General features: G+C 43.1%; 2 protein-coding genes across 2 annotated transcripts; both read left to right on the top strand.

Moving 5' to 3' along the window:
* Positions 1-7,506: 7,506 nt before the first annotated feature.
* SRGN (serglycin) lies at positions 7,507-10,096 on the top strand. The gene is made up of 3 exons (XM_061447733.1): positions 7,507-7,679; positions 9,438-9,585; positions 9,770-10,096. Exons 1-3 carry the CDS (start codon positions 7,601-7,603, stop codon positions 9,981-9,983), a joined length of 441 nt encoding a protein of 146 aa, XP_061303717.1. The 5' UTR covers positions 7,507-7,600; the 3' UTR covers positions 9,984-10,096.
* Positions 10,097-10,931: 835 nt separating this feature from the next.
* Positions 10,932-22,608, top strand: VPS26A (VPS26 retromer complex component A). The gene is made up of 9 exons (XM_061448153.1): positions 10,932-11,048; positions 14,257-14,406; positions 16,128-16,200; positions 17,106-17,262; positions 17,674-17,838; positions 18,309-18,415; positions 19,497-19,565; positions 19,846-19,988; positions 20,857-22,608. Exons 1-9 carry the CDS (start codon positions 11,046-11,048, stop codon positions 20,968-20,970), a joined length of 981 nt encoding a protein of 326 aa, XP_061304137.1. The 5' UTR covers positions 10,932-11,045; the 3' UTR covers positions 20,971-22,608.
* Positions 22,609-22,611: the final 3 nt, after the last annotated feature.

Here is a 22,611-nt window from a genome sequence, read left to right as displayed (position 1 = left end):
GGAAAGCAGGTCCCCCATGTTGCAAGGGGAGCAGCTAGTGGCGGTTGCTGCCTCAATGTGGCAAAAGCAAAATGTCCCTGGTTGGTTCCCCCTGTTCACCTGCCTGAAAGCTCCTTGGCTGGGAGTTTTGGTCCTGTCCCAGCACAGGCTCATGTGAGGCAAATGCTTCCCTTCTGTACGTGCAAAAGAGAGATGTATCAAGGTATCAGTGCAGTGCTCACACTGGGTGTGATTGCTGCTGCACTTCCACATTCAGAAATATTGCAGAAGCCTGATTAAACTAGACATCATTAGACACTGAGAATCAAGATTGAGCTTGGTTTGCACATCTGTTTCGTTCAGTTTTCGCTCGGCACTGAGAGTCCAAAGATGAGCTTTTCTTGTGTTTCTTTTAAGACTGAGATAGTTGGAGTTACCTACACAGTTTCTGTGGAACTTTTCATTATACGATGCCCAGAATTAGTCCCATGAAGGAGGACATAGCTAGACTGGCAGCGCATGAGGTCAACCCTGCCACGGACTTGAAGTTAGAATCTAAGGACTGTTATGTTAAGATCAAGGGCATAAAGTTGTGGTGAGAAGCGTTTGTCAACTTTTCCTCTTCAGTTGCAACATCTTTGGCTACTTTAGAGCTCACCATAGATGACTACTGCAGATTTTAAATTTGGCTTGAAAATTGTTTTTAACTACTTCCCAGAACTCTGTCCAAAGTGGGATTACTTTTTAGTTTTGCAGTTTGGCTGGTGGTTTCTAGCTCCTCCTTGTCATGGGTAGGTGTCGAACAGTCAGTGGTTTCCTGATAAGCACTATTTGCCTGGCTGCCTTTTTTTCCAAAACCATTGTACAATGGTGTCTTTACAGCTGAAGATCTGGACAGTGTGCCAGCGAGACTGTTGGGCTGTTGGGATACTGAACACAGCACACTTTGCAAACACATGACTTCTCTTCAAAGAGAAAATGTCCGTGGTATTGAGTGTTTGTTTTGGGAGAAGTAATGAATGATGTGGTGCCTTAACACCAAATACTTCATTAATTCAGGTGTATTTAGCAATGTTTTAAATGTTTAGTGGTGGAGGTTTTTGTATCTGGTACACACAAAAGAAAGTCTTTTTATATGCTCATTGTCACCATGAAAGAGACTTACTAGTTGGCATCAGACAAGGATGCAAGGATTTCAGCGTTTGAAGGTTTTAATGCAATTTTCTGCTGAAATTAAGAGGAATGGGAGGAGTGATTAAGTGAAAGATCACAATGGCATGTGATGGAGTGAGCTGGTGTTAGTCACTGAATACTGCAAGAGGAGCACAAGTGCTTGCGTCAGATAGCTACTCTGAGATCTGTGGGTGAAATGTGTGTGGGGAAAGAAATAAAAAATGAATTAACAAGATGATTTCCTGTACCCCAAGTGTCCTGGAGCAAGATCAAGTGGTTCCCAGGCAGGGTCTCAAGTTATTCAGAGTTTTGGCCATGAAATTCCTCTTGCTCTTCTGGAGCCCATCTCTGGATAGTCCGTGGGTTCAGCAAACACCAGAGAAGTTTCATAGCAGCCCGTGAGAGGGTGCAATCAGATGGGCCCAGAGCCTCCTTCCACCAGAAAGCCAGGACCTTTTAAATAACAAGGTAGTGTCACCCTAAAAGTGATGTCTAGTCTGGACAAAGAGACAGAAATGCGATGCTGGATCCAATTGCCAGCACGTGGTCTGCAAGCAATAAAGAACAACATAATCTCCTGCCACCAAAGTTCACTCCAAACACCCAAATATCTACCCATGGTTTGTGTGTGGACACCTAGAGCTGATGAGTGTCACACATTGCTGTTCACCCTGCTGTCCACATCTGGAACTTTTGACAAATCTCAAATCCTTTTTAACTTCTCCCTGTGCTTTTTTCTTAGGGCACCAAGCTGCTGGTGTTACATAGAGCTTGTGAAAAGCCACTTTGTTCTCTATATCATAAAGACACAAGGTACTGCAGGTCTTGTGAGTCCTACCTCCCTGGTTGGCCTGTCCTGGCCTCACACCTGCATTCTTTGCTGGAAAGGTTAGTTGAGATGAATCCAGAAAGTGGCCAGCTCCTTTGGTTGACAGGAAGTTTCTTTTACTCTAAACAAATTTTCACCTCATTCCCCATTACTCCGTGAAGATCACAAAACTATGACTGCAGGTAAAGGGTTAATTAGCTGGGGCCTGAGCACCAGCTCTGCTCCACTTTACACATGGCATGGGAGGAGTGGATCTGGTTCATGGGAAGACCTCCACAGGAGCATCCATGCTTCCTGTTCCTTTTCATTTTCCTGAATTTACTGATAACGTTTCTCCCCACACACAGTGTGAAGTTCTTCTGTGGCATCGGTGGTACTTGTGCTTAGAAATATGTTTGCACTTGTGCAGGGAGTGGAGGCAAGGTGAGCTGCTTGGGATGGATCTATGGAGGAAGAGCCCAGGACTGATAAAAAGCATCTAAAAGCTGATGAGCTGCAAGGTTGTCCTGTGCTGGAGAAACCACCTTATGGAAAAACCTGTCTAATACCCAGGTAACTGAGCTCAAACCAGCTACATATGCAACAATGCCAACTGGTTTGCAATGAAAAGGCATGCCTGGAGAAAAAGTGTAGGAACAGGGCACCAGGTTTTGCTTTTAAAACATCTCTGTCCCACCATTCTTCTCTCCATAGTTAATTCCTTGTGGTTTTAGCAGTGTTTTCCCAATGAGGTGCTGTGTGGAGGGGACTCCCTTCACCCTCGCTCTGCTGTGCAGGTCCTGCTCCCAGCGAGGGTTGGGTGCTTCCACCATGGGGCTGATGCTGCTCTGGGAAGAGGTATTAAAGAAGGAAGGATGGCTACTGAAATTGCCTCCGGAGTTTAGCTCCTGTATCTTATCTTTACAAGTTGTTGCTTTTAAACTGTAGCCTTGAATTTGCCAGCCAAAACCTCCTGCTGCACCAGGCTTCACCGCAGGGAAGCAGAAGGCATTTCACCTCCCAGCATGAAGGAAAACTGCCTTTTTCCTCCTGAATGACAGGCCTGTTTCTTGAGTAATGTTTTTTACCAGAGGGGAGATTGCTGATGGGGAAAGTTCGTTGGCAGCTTCCCGTCAGTGTCTGCATTCGATCTTGATGCAGCTGTGGCTTTCCAGCAAAGATCTCTCCCTGTGTGCTTACTGACTATCATCATGGGAAAAAATAAGGAGTTGCTCTTCTGTGTGATCTAGATGGCAGTGAACGTCTGATTTTGATGTGATGCACATGAGTGTTAATGATTTCTTGCAAGATCTGAATCTTATCTTCATGGGCCAGGTCCTGATACTGCCCTCAGATTCAAGAGGCGGCAGCACGAGAAGCTGAGGGATGCCATGTACTGCCCTGCTGCGTGTGCCATGATGCTTGGGCACACAGGCAAACAAGGGGCCAGGTACTGAGCTCAGACATGATTCAGGCTAATAATTCATCTTTACTCGGGGCTGGATTTACAAATCCCCCACAGCTGATCCAAACCTCCTTCCCTGTGTGGCCTCTTTGTTATTTTAAGAGAGGGTATAGTTTTGCCTTCAGGCCTCAAAGGTTGGTTGGTTGAACATGAGCTTCTGAGAGAAAACATCCTAAATCTGCTTCGGCTGCCTGCCTGGAAGGGAGCTCACTTCTGAGGGGAGTCAGGATGATTTTTGGGGCATTTAACAGGGCAGCTGATGGGTACTTTCTGGGATGGATCAATGTCCTCTGGGCCTGCTGAATGTCCTGGTCCAAGGGATCTTGTCCCACCTCAGCAGCGAGTGTTGAGGAAGAAACCTCTTCTGCCATCCCAAAAGACAAGATGGGGAAAAAAAAATGTTTCTCTTGTTCAACCCAGCAGACACTTTCTCCTTTGCTCAGTCTGACCTTTTATTTTTCTGTTGCCATCATCCTCTCTATCCCCTTTTCCAGCTCTGCTCATTACACATGTAGCCTTTTCTGTACTGGCTGCTGCCCAGAGCAGTGGCCTGTACGAAATGCATATTTCCACCTTCCCCACAGAGCAAATAAAGAGCTGAGCATTGCAGGCAGGGCTGCTGGCCTTGCTGCTCTGCTGGGGATGAGTGTTTAAGGGGTGCAGGAGTCAGCCTAGATCCCCACTGGAGCCAGGACAGAGCTCCTACTGTTTGGGCCGGGGAAAAATCTGAACCTGGGAGCAGGGTAACCCTGCAGCAGTTAGGGTTTACCTGATTTCCAAGCAGTTATGAATGAGAAGCTTCCTTACCAGGATCCCCCTTTTGGATAGATGTCACCTTGCCTGCATGCCTTGCTGATAAGTGCCGGGACTGTGGGTGCCATGCATTCATGGGAGTCCATCACCTGGCTGGCTGCTTGTTGGAAATACAGGCTGCAAAATAAACCTGTGCTGCCTTGCTAGGAAAAGCAGCAGAGAGAGTGGCTGTGTCAGACTGCTCCTCTGGACCGAACTGCTTCATCAGAGTTTATCTGGGCTAAAGCAGAGCAGGGGTTGGTGTCCTCCAAAGAATTGGCTGAAACACCCTCCTGGGGTGTTTTTGGATTAGTGAAATGAGCCCACTGGGATTTTTTTCTTTTCCCTACATTCCCTGTACTTGACAGCAAGGTGGATGTCCTCTTAACCAGCACTCTTGCAGTGTGGTCCCCATTTAGTGATGCGATGTTACTAAATTAGTTGTTACTCCTGAAACCTACTGTGAGATTAAACAGCCTCAAGAATTATGACTAAAGAGCGGTTTAGATTTTGAAGTTTATTATAACTTAAGGGCTACTCCCAGATTTTTCAGGCACATAAGGAAGAGTCTGGGTGTCTGGTCAAGGGGCTGAGTGCATGGTGCTGAAGCTGCCTCCTCCCTCTGCCTGCCCTCCACTCCCCAAATTAATACCTTAGAAAAATGCAAAGTTCTTAATCTGCTTTGCGTGTGATTGAAAATAATGACAGCACTTCAGTGCAGTAGTTGTAAGAAATGCTTCAGGAGTGAGCTGTGATCTCAAATACCTGCTCCTCATTTACTTTCTTCTTTTTATAGACTCATTCTATTGGGGCATTTAATCCTCCAGTCTATATACACAGGATCTATGTGAGAGGGGTACTACCCTATGAATCTTTCTTGCAGTTTACAGGAGGTAGATTTGAGGTAGCTGACCTAGGTATGGTGACTGTCCTCTCCTCTGTGGATTTAAAATACTTGATTTAAAACAACCTCTTAAACTGTGAAAGTCATGCAATAGGCATGTTTCAAGGTTAGTGCTCCAATATAGTATAGATTGAGTGCTGTTGTCTGTTTAAAAAAAGTATGTTAACTTACAGCAGTTTGTGGCCTCTAGCTCAAGGTGAGATTGTTTCATTTGTGCTGATTACTTGCATTTTATGTCCTGAGTGTTCTACAGAGACATAAATAATTGCACAGCATTCCTCGGGTATCCCATGGCATTCCACAAAGGGCATGCTTAACTCTTAAGACTTGCTCATCGCAGACTGCTTCAGATCCAGGTCTACAGTATCATTTTCACATTCATAGGAAGGTGAAAAGCTCTTTGCTTGCCAAGTGCAGCAGCATGCTGGCACCAGTGGAGTGCAGCAAGGCAAGAGAAGATGGACACAGGCTGACACTCCCTGCAGGCTTGGGGCCCCCATTATGCAGGTGTACGTGAGACAAGAGAGTGGAAATTTTGCTTTGGCCTTCCCATGGTTACCCATTGTAAAGCAATCTCATTTCCTGAGGCTTGATGCTGACACAAAAAAATAACAAAACTGCGTGGCAAAACTGCCAGTGCTACAAGTTCCTCCATCGGCTGATGGTATGAGACAGATAACTTGGCTCTGCGAGATCCCCCTTCAGATATGGGGCTTTTGCAGCTCCCACCTACCCCCAGCAGCTACCCCCACTCCTGCAGGTTCTGTGGCCCCCAACAAACATGTCCATTGGTGGGTACTGCTCTGGCCACATCCCATAAAGCTTCCAGTGCTGGGGTGGAAAAAGCTCTGGGAAGGTGGGAAGGGCAGAAACAGCTGGTGGAAGGGTGCTTTCCCACATGGGGAGGTGTTCGCACATGCTGGAGAGGTGTGGAAGTGGTTGGCATGTGCCTGTGACCAGCAGAAAATGAGAGGTGTTATTGCAGGGACGGTTTCCGCAGCCTTCAGCAGGTGGAGGCTGATCGCCCCCCCACACGTTTACTGGCTTCCTATTTGTGCTCAGCCCCGCCTTAAAAAAAAAAAAAAAAAAAAGAAAGAAAAATGAGTTGATGTTAATAAATGCAAAGCAAAAATTTGGCTGCTAGGAATAACCACAGCACGAGTCCTTCTGTCCTCGCTTGCTTTGAGTCCTCTATTTTACCTGTGCCAGAAAATACCCCATGTGCAGAAGTTTATAATGAATCTCATGCAGCTTGAATCTGGTAGTAATCTCACCTGAGGAGCAGAGCCACTGGAGGGATCTCCTCCACCTCTCGTGGGGTTTTGGTAGACTGCTGTGCCCCGGGGAGTCACCACACAGCTCAGATCCCCACTGGGGGCCTCTGTGGACTTTCCACAGTGTAAAAATAGATGTACCACAGCCAACTTACACTATCAGCTGCAGCATCACCAAAGGTGCCAGCAGCACGTTAGGCCCACGTGTCGGTGCACAAGTTAATCCAGCAGCTAACGGTATGACTGAGAAAAACCCCCACCACTTAAATCACCTTGTTGTTTGTATTTTATTCTGAAGTGCACTAAGTCTGGTTTAATTGCAACTAAAAGACAAGCAAAAGGTATGAGCTAGCTGAAAGGCAGTTTCCATGTATCTAGCTATATAAGAGCTTTCACAGCTTTCCAGACAGGCCTCTTATGGAGCCACATGTTGTCCAAACAGTCTGCCATGCTTCCTGGGGTGCTTACACCACACAGGAATGATCTGGTTGAGCAAATCTGCTGTGTCCTTTCAGAAAGGAGCTGATGTATTTCTACCAGCATTTATTCTCTAAATGAATACATTTTTCACTTCTGCTGTGAATATCTAAGATTCTGGTTTAAAAAAAAACCCAAACCAGCCATGAGATTCCAGAAATAGTTTACTTTTCTGGAAAGAAGATTATTTTCCAGTCAGTGAAACTTGCACCAGCTGCAAGCAGCTGGTTCCTAACCTTCCTGGTGGACTGACATGGGCCTGAAGCAAGGAAAATCACTGCCAGTGCCAATGCAAAAACACAACTGACTGAAAATTGGGGTGATATGAAGCGCTGCTGCTTCTTGTCTCCAGAGGAAACAGCAAATGCCCTGGAGCCCTCTGAGCAACAGGCAGGCACTGGGTGGGATGCACACCTAGACCACAGGCTGCTGGCAGTGCACACTTTCCACTGGCCTGGTTGGTGCCAGGTTTGCTTTTCCTCTTGGGCAAAACTGGAGACGAAGGCAGTGGGGATTTTTCCCATGCATGATGAAGGCCAGGAGGCCAGAGTGCTGTGGGCTTTTCTGTACTTGTCTCACTCCCGTCAATCAGGAAGTGGTGACGCAGATTTTGGGTTGGGTTTGAGGTTTTGGAAGCCTTTTCTAAAAGTTGATCTCCTCGCCCCATCATATTTCTGAATTGTGAAGCCGTGGTGAAGGCTGGTGGCGACTGGAGGGTGCCAGCCAAAATGCAGCTCCTCATCAGATGTAATGGGAGGATTTTCCTGGCTATTTGTTTAATCCTCTTTGTGGGATACACAGCACAAGGTAAAACAGGGCGGTTGTTCTCTTGGTAATCCTCTCTCTGGGCTATGCAGTGTAGGCCAAGTAGGGAGTCTCTGAATTTTTCAAACTGACCTTCTTCTTTCTACTCAGAAAACCTGTTTTGCTAACATTTCATTTTCTGGAGGGGAAATGGTAAGAAAAGGTACTTTTTGCAAGTGGCACATTTCTGTGCCCCTTTCCCTATGAGAAAAAGACTTTATAAAATACATTGCTGTATGTGTGTATATTTTCAATCCATGTATTTCAATTTGTTGGGGGGTTTTTTGTGTTTTTTTTGAAACAACATAGTGGTCCAGTTACTACTGTTATTCAGTTATGTAGGTGCAGACAAAATATGTAACAGTTCCCATGTCATAACTACTATGGTCTGCTTTCTTGTGATGACAGGAAACTGGTCCTAAGTATGAGGAAATTAAACGTTTATTCAGTACAATATTGCAACACGCAGCCCTAATACAACTAAAAGGAAATGTTGATTCATGGTGATACGCATCCTGGGGATTTATTTCTTGTGAGAGAGAAGTGTTCTCCAGCATGTACAGTACCCTTTATCCCCAGACCAAGGCTGTGATAATGATAGGCTTTAATTAATATCTGCCACTCAGAGGTTGAGGGATTATGGCCTGGTTTTTGTATGTTGTTTATTTGCAAATTATTCAGCTGCAGTTGCGTATTTTGTTGCCACTGTTGTTATTAAAAACCTTCTTAATAATATGAGAAGAAAATAAGTATTAAAAAGGCATGTGCTGTAAAAGAAGCAGGAAATTATACCCATGCGATCATTTTTCGCTTACAGAAGAGTGTAGGAGGTAGCTGAAAGTCATCTAGTACATTTCAGTAATATATAGGGCAATAGAAAAGTGTAATTACAGAAAGATATTCCCAAGAAATGGAGAAAAAAATAGTTTGAAGTGCCAACATGGGGAGAATGTGTCAGGAGGCTTCAAAACAAATTAATTACATAAGACAGAGAAGAAGGATGAAATGCCGCTGTCTTTATCTTTACTATGCAATCGTTATTTTCTCCTTTTGGTATTTTTTGAAGACCACTTTTTAGTGACAGCCACAGTCAGGTACCTGGGGAGCACCAGAGCTGCAACCGTAGGCTTACATAACTGAGTCATATCTAGGAGACACCTGAACCATCTCTCAAGGCAGCTCTTGGCACACCTTGAATTTCCAGCCTCCCTATCAAAACTCATTCCATTCAACTTAAGGGAGCTGAGCTGAGTCACTCAAAGCCAAAGCAGAGTTGTCTGTCACCCTTGCTGGAGAGAAACAGAAAGGGAGGGTGCAAGAGGCAGCTCACTGCTGGGGTGGCTTGTCCCCAGGGGACTCTGAGATATCTCCACCAGCTTTTGGGAGAACTGCAGGTGGCTGAGCCCACAGGTCCCCCACGGATATGCCATGCCATGCCATGCCCCAACTGCGAATAAGCCCTGCTGTGATGATGGCATGAGGGAGGGGTTTCCCATCAGATTTTCATTCCTAATTCCTGTGGACTTCCCATGCCCATGTGTGAGAAGCACCTGATATTTCTGAGAGCAAAGATGTCACTTAGGATGTCAGTAGCCATTTAAAATGTCTTCAGGGTTAATTTATTTTTTGGTGGTTGAGCAATCAGGGCCTCACAAATTGCTTTCTTCCACTCCTTTAAGCTTTATTAGGTACTCATAAAATTAATAGTCCTGGTGAATAACATCTTGGTCCTGGTGAATAACACACAGCTGATTCAATCAGGTGCTCCAGTGCAGAAGGCAAGGTACAAGAGAGTGAGGTGCCGACCTGATGCCTGGTCCGCTAACTGCATTGAAGAGAAGGGGCCCTGGTTTTACATGGCCACTGGTGGAGCCAACAGGATCCTTCCTCCCATGGCAGACCCGTCCCTGTAAGTTCATTTGTCAAATGTTTGTTGTTAACTCTAGCATCCAAAAATGTCCGGTATTCCTGTCTCAACAGTCGTGTCATAGGTTGTCTCACCCATGGGAATGTGAGGCTTCTGTGTGCACATTTAAGAGATAATAAACAAAACAATTAATTTGGAATGAACTTGCTGCTGCTCTGCATTTCAGGATGAAGCGATACCAGGAGCTGGGTGACATATTCCCTCTCTCAGATGAGGAGTCTGGTTCTGGGTCTGACACCATGGTGGAAGCAGAGCCAGCCTCTGGGTCAGGGCTTGGTGATGGCAACAGCTTCTCTGAGGTGAAGCTGCCTGTCTTCTTAGCGGGCCCGCGAGGCAGCGAGCTGAAGAGAAAGCTAACGGAGGAGGATTTGCTCCTGTAGGGCTGGAGATAGCAGCCTTCTTGTGCCTCCTGCACCCCTTCCCCAGTGCCTGACCCAATGCGATGGCCATGAAGCAGTTTTAAACCAACTTCAATAAAAACTTCGCCGTACAATCTTCATTGCTTTCACTCACTAAAAAACCTTCTTTGTTCAGTCTGAACTTGCTCTTTGCTTTTTGTGGGTAGGGAAGCCATCCCCAGCAGTGAAGAACAGGTTCTGGGGCGGTGCCTGATCCATGTGGATGTTATCGTGCTCCAGGGGTAATAACTTAAAAACCTTTGTGTGGCGGGAGGCACCTGCACTAATCACATGAAATACTTCCAGCTGGCTGCCTCGCACCCTGAAAACCACAAAATCTTGTGAAAATGTTTTGGGACCCTGATGAGGAGTGTCCGAGTGAACTGGGGTTGTTCAGTCTGGACAAGAGAAAGCCCAGGGGGTCCTTATCTCTACAACTGCCTGAAAGGAGGCTGCAGTGAGGTGGTGGTGGGTCTGTCTCCCAAGTAACAAGCTATAGGACACGAGGTAACGACCTCAGGCTGTGCCAGGGTAGGTTTAGACTGGATATTTGGAACAGTTTCTTCACAGAGGGTGGTCAGCCATTGGAACAGGCTGTCCAGGGCAGCGGTGGAATCACCGTCCCTGCAAGTGCTCAAAAACCATGTGGCCCTCGGTGACACGGTTTAGTGGTGGACTTGGCAGTGCTGAGGTACCGGTTGGACTTGATAACCTTAAATGTCTTTTCCAGCGTGGTTGATCCTACGGCTCTCATTTCACCCGTTACTTCCGGATGACGGCATCCCCCGGGCGCTGCCACCTCCCGGCCGCTAGGCAGCACCATCCCGCGCTCCGCGCATGCGCCGTCACCGCCCGCGGGCCGGCCCTCCGGCGGGCTTGGAGCGGGAAGCGGTGGGTGGAAGGAACGGTGGAGGGAGGCGGTCACGTGCGGCGGGGGGAGGCGTGGCGTGGCTGGGCTGTAAGGTCACATGACCGGGGCGCGGGCCGGGCGGCTGGTGCTGGTGGCGCGCGGGGTGGGTAGTCAGCCGCGGAGGGGAGCGCACCATGGTGAGTGCGGGAGCGGCGACCGCAGCCGCCACGGTACGCGGGACGCCACTCTCCAACCGCCGCCTCAGGCGATGGCGGGGTTTGGCCGGGCGGCGCCTCCTCCTTTCTCCCTCCATCCCTTCCTCCCTCCCTCCCTCCCCACCTGTGGCTCCGGCTTGTGCGTGAGGAGAGCCGACCCGCCGGTCGCAGTTTGCTCTCCGGTGCTGCCGGTCCTCTCTCCCTCACCTCCGGCCGGGCTGCAGAGCGCCCGGTGACACCCTTCCCCCCGCCGCCGGTTTGGCCGCCCCCTCCCCGGCCTGCGTCATGCGGCCGCACTGCTCCCCGCTGCCCGCCTCGCCCCGAGCTGTGCCCGGGCCCGGGCGCGGCCGCCCCGTGGAGGTGTCGGCGGCCTCCCCGCGTGAGCCGCTGCTGTGCGGGGCTGGCTCGGGGGAGAGCTGACAAGACGGCAGGCGAAAAACAAAGGTTTGGGTGTTCATAATATAATTTATGGATTAAGGCTTGGGATGTTTCCCAGCTTTTCCGTATGCACGTCTTCACCAGGACGGGGATTAGCCATGGAGCTCGACTTCCATTTTTCCTACACAGCTGCTGTCGGGGAGGCTTTGGAGAGAGTGCATGTGATAGTCCTGAAAACATAAGTAGATCTTTCAGCAGTCCCTTAAGGCAGCAATTAAAATGACAGTAGTTAGTAGTGATCCTTCAGGGCTGGTGAAATAGAAGCCACTTTGTGCTTAGCAGGCTTGGTCTAGGCAAAGTGCTTGGAGTGCTGCGATGTATAGGTTGAAAAAAACCACATTATTTTAAAGAATAAGCTAGATTTGGTTCTGAAGCATGTGGATTCTTAAACATATGTCTCTATCTATTGGGCATGGAAAAACTTTTTAGGGCTGTATGTGAAGCTCAGGCTGGGATTTCTGCACTGTTGATCAGCTGCTGGGAGCCCTTGAAGGCCTTTAGTACAGCCGTAACACTTAAGGACTGAATGCAGGTTGATTTTTGACCCTGATGAAGCAAAATTTTCAGCGTCTGTCTTTTGCATGAAATCAAGAACATAGCCTAGCACTTGGCCAGCTTCTGAAAACCTTATTTCTCCTCGTTTTCTTAAGATGTAACATAATAAGCCATATGATGGCTTCTTAAAATATTCTTGTTTTGCATAGTTTCCTTGCAGCAGTATCTTGGATAGCAGCTGGAGGAGATACCAGCTGTTGACTTTTTTGCTCCATATGTTGTTGTCCTCTCTAGATGAGATCATGGCTAATCTCGAAGGGGTACAGTTGAAATATTCATGCACAGTGTCCCGAGAAGTCCTATGCTACCAATGTTAGGTCTGGCTGACTTTTAAATGTTGGTACAGGTTCATAATTTGGAAGGTACTGTGAGGGTATCTTGTATGATGTTTATGTAAAGGTAATGTTCTTCCAGGTTTAGCTGGGGGGGGTGTGTGTATGTGTATAAGGCTAATCTGGAAATATGAGTACAGTTTCTAAGGGAAAGATAAGGGCATGTTCAACAGGAACTTTTAACGGTTCTTACTGAAACTTTCTTTCTCACTTCCCCAGGAGCCAAAAATCAAGAATGGTTCTAGTGTGCAGTGATTTTAAAAAAAATAAAAAATTCTTGTTTCAGCAGTTAATGCAAATATGTGCTTGGCAGGGACTTGGAAGACAGTTTGGTGTTATATTTGACCACCTTGTTGATCATCTGTTTCTTTCCTCTGAGAATGTGAAGTAGCTATAACTGGGTTTCAGCTATAGTTCTGTACATCTTTGTGGATTGAACTAGGGCTGCTTGCTATCTGAACAAATAGAAAGTCAGTTTAATCTTGTGTGAATCAGTGTTTTATAGCTCAGGCTTGTACTATGTCTCTGCTTGTCTTGTAGGGGTAAGCAAAAAGTCAGTCTTGACGCTGCTAAGGAGTATTGTTCGGATCAAACTGTTCTTCTAGACTTTTTGCTATTGATGCTATATTTCAAACTTCAGGTTCAACACAATGTGTTGAAATGTGTTTTTACTCTTTCTTTTTATATGAAATTGATGAAATGAGAATGACTGTTTCATATATACCAAATTCATATAGTTGAAGTGGATGCTGTTGTTGAGAACATAGTGTACTTCCTCCAACCCCCGTCAAAATTGTACTGAATTAGTGTTGTCTGCTACAGTACATCAAAGCAGATTACTGTTTAATTCTTAGGAGAAAATGTTGACTTTTGTCCTTATCTTGTTGAGTTTCCCATAGAGCCATTAACATGTTTTGCAGCTTCTTGTAAGAAATGTTTGTGTAAGGTCAAAGGATGATGTCTCCTAGTTTCTTATGTTTGGTGCTGGTCAAAAGTTCGTGCCTAGGGAATGCTGTTGTAAGGTGAGGACAAACACTTGGTGTTCATAATGGATTGGTGCCTGGAGCAGTATTACAGGTAAACTTGTAACATCCACTCTATCTGATGGCAGAGTAACTAAGTTAGACTGCATGACGAACAGCTGCCTCTTGAACCTGTTAGTGCTCACCTTATTGGTTAAGAGGCGTAGCAAGAGACGTCAAATAAAAATCCCTATTTCCCTTCACCAACCAGGGGGATGCTTTAGGTCTTGTATTATATCCCCTGTTGTTTCTTTTCGCCCTGCTTTGCTCTGTTACTTGCCTTGCTTCTGATCATACTTGTTATTGCTATTTATGCAGTAAGTTATAGCGGGTATAAAGCATTAAGTTTTTGTTTGTTTGTTTAATAATATCTCAAATCTTAAACCAGATGGAATATATTTGCTAAAAGTTTGTTGTTTGTGGTTTGTTTGGTTTGGTTTTTTTTTGAAGTGTGGTTTAAAAATTGTTTTTTTTAAGTGAAACCAGTGATTGTAAACTTTGCAGTGTCAGAAACCAAAGTTGTGTTTACAACAGTAATGTTTAAAATATTTGTTAGTATTTTACTGTAGGAGTAATAATGGTAATTACGCTGTGTACTTTTTTAATAAACGCTATATTTTGTAAAAGCTGTTGCTGCTTGTTACTGACCTCATTTCAGTTATTTGTGAGGTGAACAAGTGTCTTTTTGTCATTGCTGTTTCTTTGGTCTTTAATACATAATGGCTTTGTAGCTTCATGGGAGCACAAATGTTTTTTTCCAATGTATAATGTACAGCTGCAAGTAAATACCACGTTTTAAATGGTGTGTCCACTGTGTAGTAACTTTTCTAATTGTTATTCCAGAGTTTTCTTGGAGGCTTCTTCAGTTCTGTTGGTGAGATTGATGTTATTCTCAATGATGCTGAAACACGAAAAACAGCAGAAATCAAAACAGAAGATGGTAAAGTAGAAAAGCATTTTCTCTTCTATGATGGAGAATCTGTTACAGGAAAGGTAAATCTTTTTTAAAGTGAGTATTAATACTTTACTGACTCTGGTGTATGAATGCCTATAGGAAGGTAAATGAAAAACTGATATAAGCGAGGGCTGCAATTTCAGCTTGTGTTATTATTCAGACAGGAAACACTGTTTTCCTATATGTGGGTTTGTTTTTCTTTTTTTTTTTTACCTATAGTCATTCAGGCAACTGGTAAAACCCAATGTTTTACTAGTGTTTTGTTTCATGTCAGCTTGCATTTGTGAATAAGCTTTTTGTGCAACCATGTGCAATCCTGTCATTGCTTCTGACAACAAAACTATTCCAGACTGGATCCTCCTGCTTCTGCTTCCCCTTGAACTCCAAAATCCACGACCCAGCCATGTAACAGTGGTTTTTGGCTGGCAAAGCCAGCTTGCTTTGCACACCCTGAAACTAAACCTTGTGTTTCATGCCCTGGAGTGGTTTATGGAATTGTATAAGACCAGTAATACATGAAGTTGAGCTGGCTGCTGCATCAACAAGACTTTTTCTTGTTGGGGGGGTGTGTGCGTGAAGGAGAGACAATGACTCCTTGCCATCACTCTGGTTTTACTTGGAGCTATTCCTGCCCTCTGAATGATTCTGTTATGATTTACTTTTCCTCAAAGAAATTTGATCCAGGTATGGGGTACTGAGATTGACTTCCAAATAGCTAGTTTGGTCTTGATTAACCTGTTGTCACTGGGCATCTTTTTGCTCTTACAATATCTTTCCATGCTAAGATCTTGGTTTTCTAGAAAGATCTTTTCAGGGATGTGAAAGTCTTGCAAGATGGGCCTCAAAACTCGGGGAAATTGAGAAAACTAGCTTTTTTCTGTTTGTTGGCCTGAGCACTTCTCACTTTTATTGGCAATGCCTGAGAAGTGCCTGATGATGAAAGGTGTTAGCCATATGGCTAACAGAAGCACAGTGGAATGAGGAGGTCTGGAAGACTAGTAGTTTATTGGAAAACTTCTTTCTACTTCTTTCCTCCTTTTTACCACAAAGATAAGTTATTCAAGTAGTTTACTGCCTACTCTGATATCAACAATATACTGGGTTTTAAGGTACAGGAATTCCTCTAGTCATCACTACCTTGTAAGAGAACCTTATGTATGCTTAATATTTGCATTTCCATAGAAAGTAAGAGTATGGAATTAGGTTAGGTGTGGTTTTGAGAATCAAATTCACAAGCGAAGGTCTTGATAGTAGGCTTCATTATCTGTTATTTTTCACTGACTTCTCTAACACCACTATGTGGCTGGCAGCTGAGGAAGGGACTTAGATTCACTTGACTTGAAAGGAATGCATCTTATGGCAGTTCTTTTTTGGACTTCCAAATATGATTGTCAGAAGATGACTTGAAGCTTTCTGCCTTCAAAGATTCCAAAAGGGTCACAACTGGCTTATGAGAATTCTGCCTGAGGTCTAGCTGGGATTATTAATTTTGAGACTCAAGGGTTTCAAGCTTCATTATAAATTCAGGTTTGTGGATGATTAGATTTTTCTTAACTGCTTTAATGGTGCCTTCATAATGCTTAATTTCATAACCAGCTGTTTAATTTGGTTGCCTTCAAGCTCAGGTAGTGCTATTGAGAAGAGGTCTCAGTTTTCATAGGAATGTAGTAATGTTTGTCTTCTTACTGGGATCATGTATTAAAAGTGTTGGAAAAAAATGTAACTGGTGGTTTGTTTTAATTGTTTTTTCCCTTGCTAGGTGAACGTTTCCCTTAAGCATGGAAAGAGACTAGAGCACCAAGGAATTAGAATTGAATTTGTAGGACAAATTGGTGAGTTTAAGCTCTAAAAGGGATATTAGGTGTGTGTGGTTTATGTAACTTTGCATTGTCAGCAGTTTGGTTCTAACATTGCAACTTTGTCAGATTAGTTGATAAAGTGCCAAAGGAAGATTATATACTCCTTATTTTAATCCAGATGATGTACTGATTTGTGTTACTCAGAGTCATTGGGAAGGAAGATAGGTGCACGTGAGAGAGAACTGGGATAGTGTTTTGTCTGTCAGACTGGTTAAAAGTTTGATTAAGAACCGCTTGAGACTAATGTAATTTTTTCTAACTTTCTGTCTTGTTGAGAATTGCATGACAGATCTAGGATGAATTATAATGACACTGGTCAGGAGGTGCTGTTGCTGTGAAACTGCTGTGTCTGTGCTTACGTATTAAGCACTTGTTTCCAAGTGGCTGTCTTAGACCAGTGGTCTTAATAAGCCTTTTGATTGTAAGCTAGTAGTAATAATAAATCATTTGATAGGTGGTGTTAATCTGTGGGAGACCAGCTGGGATTGCTGGCCTGTCCTGTATGAGCTAGTCTTGATGTTGCTTAGGTTTTGTGCCTTCAGCAATAAATGCTGAAGCCAAAATCAGGCAACACTAATTACAGAGAATTACAAGAGGTACTTATTAAAGCTAGCTAAACTGTCATTTAAAAAAATGCCATGCTGGTGAAGCTTAATGTGTTCTGCTTGTTGCAGTTAGTTCTTTATCAATGCTTGCTATAGGTTGCTGAAACTGAAGATAACTTGGAGAAATTGGACACAACATTTGGTCACATACGTGTAACTCAAATTAATTGATTCTGTTGTCCTCTCCTACCTTCTGCTGCCAAAATAGAGACAGTTTTGTCTGCTAAAAATAAACACTGTAACATGTTTTCCTTTTAACTTCCTCAACTGTAGAACTCTTCAATGACAAAAGCAATACCCACGAATTTGTAAACTTAGTGAAAGAACTGGCCTTACCTGGAGAGCTGACCCAAAGCAGAAGCTATGACTTTGAATTCATGCAGGTTGAAAAGCCATACGAATCCTACATTGGTGCCAATGTCAGACTGAGGTTTGTGACTGTTAAGACTCCTCTCCTCCCCTGCAGAAAATTTGTAATTTAGCAGTTATGCTGCCCTCTACCCCTCTTCCTCCTTTTGGATTTCAAATCAGACATGTTGCAGCCAGTAACTTGTGTAACAGTGTGCCTTGATTGGAGTTAAGGTTGTAATAATGTAGCCATTTCTACTTTTTTGGAATTGATCAGTGTTGTTCATATAGATAAAATTCTTTCAGTTCAATCAAGTGAAGATGGTCCCCATGTTTCTACTTACAAGTGTTTTATCTTGTATTTTGGTGTCTTACTCTTCTCTGCTTAGGCTTAAGAGTATACTCTTGTTTTTCAAAGACAACCTGTACTTCAAAGGGCTTTTGCTTATGCAATTCTGAATAATTATGGCTAACTTGGTGGCTTTCTTCCTAGGTATTTTCTGAAAGTGACAATAGTGAGACGGCTGTCAGACTTAGTGAAAGAATATGATCTGATTGTTCACCAGCTTGCTACATACCCAGATGTGAACAACTCCATTAAAATGGAAGTAGGCATTGAAGACTGTCTTCATATAGAGTTTGAATACAATAAGTCAAAGTAAGTGTCACTTAGAACAAAATAAATTGAAATAAATATCTTGGGGATATAAGTATGGAGTACATAATATTTGATGAACAGTTGTGGCATCTGGAGATTTAAAATGTAAAGCAACAATTTCAATTATTGTGTTGAGCTGTTTGGTTATTGGGTACTAATTACATAGTGATCTTTGAGAAATACTTGTCTCTTCTGCCTCCAGTGCTAATAGGAAAGTCAGTAGCAAATATTTAAGACTTGATTTCTGCATTTATACTTTTTCAGTATAATTGCAGTACTTCCTTTACCAATATGGCAATAATGGAAAGGTGCTAATTGCACTGGTCTAGCTGAGATGCTTTGCTTGGTGGGGAAGTAAGCTCTAAGTAGTTAACAAGCAGATAAGGCAACTGCCTGGATAACTTGTATTCAGGAAGGTGTAAAAATTGTGTTTATTCTTTAATTAAAACCCCAATTTTGTTCTTTTAAAGGTATCATTTAAAGGATGTGATTGTTGGAAAAATTTATTTCCTCTTAGTGAGAATAAAAATTCAGCATATGGAGTTGCAGCTGATCAAAAAGGAGATTACTGGAATTGGTAAGAGAGATAAAGTCTAAAAGAAATGGCAGCTTGTATGTCTGTTGAGCCTTATGCAGACCTGGAGAAAAGAGTTGCAGCTTTGGCTAAACTAATGCTCCATGTGCTTCTTTCTTACTGCTGTTTGACTACCATTTGCATTTTGTGCTTTGGTAATAGTACGTAGTAGTCAACTTAGTCTGTAGCATTGTCCTGGGATTGTGACTGTTGGGCTAGCTTCACAAATATGAACAGTTGTAAATGGAACTTGGGCATAAATATGCAGCATTTTTGTCAGTCTTGATAGATAATTAACAAGGGAGAAGGTATGAAATGAATCTTGAAAACTCCTTGCCTCTGCAGAGATAAGCTTGTAAAGTGGGCTTGGTAAAGATTAGCATGAATGTCTCATGGTCTAGAAAAGTGCCATTTCCAGTTGGTCTCAGACTGATATGATGGAAATATCAAGAGGCTTTGAAGCAGCAACAGCTTGAATATTACAGATCAGGCTTGTACACTTTGGAACTAGGAAGGCAGCAAGAGGCTATGGCTCGTGACTTCATTCCTCAGTGGCTGGGGCCCCAGGGAGCTGTTTGTGTGGAGAATGGGAAAGCTTCCATAGCAATAGAGGAATGGCAGAAAGCTCTACTATGTTGTTGGCTTTTGTGGCTAAATTAGGTGCTCTGGTTTCTTCATCCTAGTCTCTGGAGAAAGGTGGTTCTTGTGCTAGGTGATAACCCTCCAGATTCCTAGTCTGATCATGGCTTAGCAGTATTGATCGCTAGCACTGGTCACCAAACAGAGTGGTTTCACAAGTCTTATCCCACGTGCTTGTCCCTTATTTAATGCCTGCATATGCAGACTTCTTTTGAAGTGCTAAATACTGCCTCTTTTTTTAGTGTGGGGAGGAGAGAGTAAGAAATAGATGTTTTGCTTGGGAGAGGGTGGTTTTTTTAGCTGTGTGTAACTTGTACACAAGACCAAGTCAAAAAATGTCGTGTTGTGTAAATTAAATGCTGCAGAGTAGAAATTGCTGTGATAAAGCTTTTTAAATGTTTAAAACTGAAGCATGTGTTCTCACAGTGAAAATTTGTTTCACCAGGACCCAGTACTACAACAGAGACTGAAACCATTGCAAAGTATGAAATAATGGATGGTGCACCGGTTAAAGGTAAGTAACTGTGCTGGTTTTGAAGTGAGCATTTTGAGTTAAAACTGTATTTAAAAACATCTGGAGGGGAAGAGATTACTTGTATAGATTTTTCTTGGAGAAACTACACTTCTTAGGTTGCTGAAATGATAGTGGATTTTCCTTTTCAAAGCAGACATTTTTTATTAACTTAGGGTATTTCACCTATCCTTCACTAGGATCCTAGTAATTCTTACCCTTATTTACCACTGGAAATTCTAGGACTGATTTTTTTATCACTTTGTTTTGTTTTTTTTTTAAGGCGAATCGATTCCCATAAGACTGTTCTTAGCAGGCTATGACCCAACTCCAACAATGAGGGATGTGAACAAAAAATTTTCAGTGAGGTACTTCTTAAATCTAGTGCTTGTGGATGAAGAAGACAGACGGTACTTCAAACAGCAGGTATGGTCTGAGGAATCTTGTTGCAGAATTATCTGTTGTTGTACATGCTGCTTTGAATGCTCGGCATGTCAAAGCCACCTGTGCTTCATGTATGGCATAACCATTTCTGCTGGTGAGTGTACTGGAAGCTGTACAGAAAATGTTAGCTTGCAAAAAGTAGTCAAGGGGAATGATTGATACTCATTTAGCAAGTATAAGATGTTCATGCCATAGAACAACCTTGCATTGTGAATATCCAGGGAAAACACTTTGTGGGTAAAATAAGCTTGAGTTGCATTTGTTTGCTTGCTTACTTAAACTACTGCAGGTAGGTTTCTCCTCCTAGCATTATCCCAGGTTCAAAATTGCAAAATTATAGTAAGGGATAAGACATCTGACTGAAAACGTAACAGAAGTTGAGGTCATGAAAGGAGTAGCACTGGAACGAAGCTATGTGGATTAGGTCAGAATCTTCCTGTTAAAGAGTAGTCAAGGCAGTGTAATTAAACATGTTGAACAGAATGTAACTGTGCCAAGCATACAGTGTCCATGATGGGCTTTGGATTTTGAGAAAAAGAGGAAGAAAAACTATAATCCTTTCAAAGTTGAGAGCAGGGTTGTTAAGGAAAGAAGTGACTACTCAAGATTAATAAAGGTAAGTGTTCAGGCAGTAACAAAATATGTAAATTTACTTTTGTCATCTGTTACTTTCCATATGTACTGCACTGTTCTGTAACTAATGGGGATGCAGTTTTTGTGGTCTGTGGTGTTTTGGGTTTTGTGTTCTGTTTATTTTTTTTCCCCAAAAAGTCTTTGTCTATCAGGAACTTAAAATATTTGATGCTGCTGACTTAATGGTGGTTTCAAAAGTGTTTGCTTCCTCAAACAGGAAATAATTTTATGGAGAAAAGCTCCTGAGAAACTGAGGAAACAACGAACAAACTTTCACCAGCGATTTGAATCTCCAGAATCACAAACATCTGCTGAGCAACCTGAAATGTGAACTTGTTTAAGGTGAAAAACTTTGTGATGCATCAGCAGGTTAAAGGTGGCAGCAGCCTGTGGGAAAAGAAAGCCGAATTCCCATACAACTCTCTTCCTTCATCTTGCAGTGCTGCATTTACCATACTACTAAAGCATTCTTCAGTTAAACATTCAAGTATGTATATACATTTAAAATAAAGTGCTTTCTCAAACACTGGAACTTTCTTAAGCTATATTTTATACTGCACATTTACTTTTATTTGATAATGTTATATGCACTTGGATATGCATAATCTTAAATCTGATTATCTCCATGCATGGTAGGCTGGTATATTTGATTTTTGCTGATCACCTATACAGTGTAGACTAAAGCATTTCCCTTTTGTCATGTTGTTTATTGCATGTTTCTTTCCAATGTTGCTTATTTCCATTTGTTTTATTTTGAAACTACAGTAAGATAAAATTGACTAAATCACACTAAAAATGGAGGTTTACAGTGAGATTGTGTCCTAAGACACTTACTTGTCCTAAGACTTATTACTGTGTTAGACAGGGTTTAACTGAAACTGCATGTATATGCACTATAACTGTGGAGTCTTCAGACACCTTAGCAAGGTTTCTGAGAAGCTTTGAATCTGTCAGTAGTGAAGAATGTTAGGAAGCATCTTTGCTCTCTTTCCCCCCATTCTCTGCCATACTTCTCTAAGCCTTTCGTGTGGGTCACTCCTGACTTTTGAGTGCTCATTGCCTGGTAACCAGCCATTGTAGAGATGTTGTTGTGATTTCACCTTCAGGTGGTGAGTGGGTGAAGTATTTGAAGGTAGTTATCTCTTACTGATGAAATAAATGCTGGTAACAGATTATTTAGCAAAAACGTGAAACTGTGATTCCTCCTGGCTTCCTGCTTCTACTGTTTTCAGAGTCTGTCTCTTCACTGTCCTGACAGGAGAGTTGAAATGTTCTCAAAAGGACATCCTCCTCCTAGTCCATCTGGACCTGTTATAAGGGCACACAAGCTCCTTTGTAGTCTTCAGGAAAGGTATTTTGAAGCCAGGCAAGCCTTAAAACTGTTAGAAGCTTGTCTGGTACAGCAGGTTGTTTCTCTTAATCATCTCATGCATTTAGTGTTTGAAGAAATAGCTTAAAAATAGCTTTCATCTATTCATAACTGAGCATGCAGGTCTGTTATCAGACACATGACTTGGGCATGAAATGAAGCCTGCTGTGTGGAAGGCTACTTGTGCTTGTAGTTCACTTGGTCTTTAAACCAAGGCTTCTCAACTCTGGTGCAAGTGTCATTGGTAACCTTACTTTATGAGTAAGTAAATAATAGAATTACATTTCTGTAAGAACTGTTTTATTACTATGGCACTTTGATAAAGCAGACAACAGTGCTGTACTTTATGCTGGTATACTTGTAATGCAGATATCTTTGAGAGCAAATTCAACTCCCTCATGTAAGTGCCTGTTCAGAAAGTTAAAGTAAAAAGCCAAATATTTTCATGGTCACTTGCATGTTATAATCTGGAAATGATTCCAAGAGATTTTTGAAAACTTGATTGTATTTAACCAGCCTCAGATTGTGCAACCATGTATAACAACCGGGAAACATACTGAGCTGCTATTTGAATTATTAAAATAGCTGTATTCTCACTAACAT

The sequence above is a fragment of the Pezoporus flaviventris genome, unplaced genomic scaffold, assembly GCF_033815535.1.
Source record: "Pezoporus flaviventris isolate CSIRO_AGI_PZ_B2104156 unplaced genomic scaffold, CSIRO_AGI_Pfla_v1 ptg000001l, whole genome shotgun sequence".
Classification (NCBI taxonomy): domain Eukaryota; kingdom Metazoa; phylum Chordata; class Aves; order Psittaciformes; family Psittacidae; genus Pezoporus; species Pezoporus flaviventris.
The sequence above is the reverse complement of the archived record's forward strand: the minus strand, read 5'-3'. Positions and strand labels throughout refer to the sequence as shown.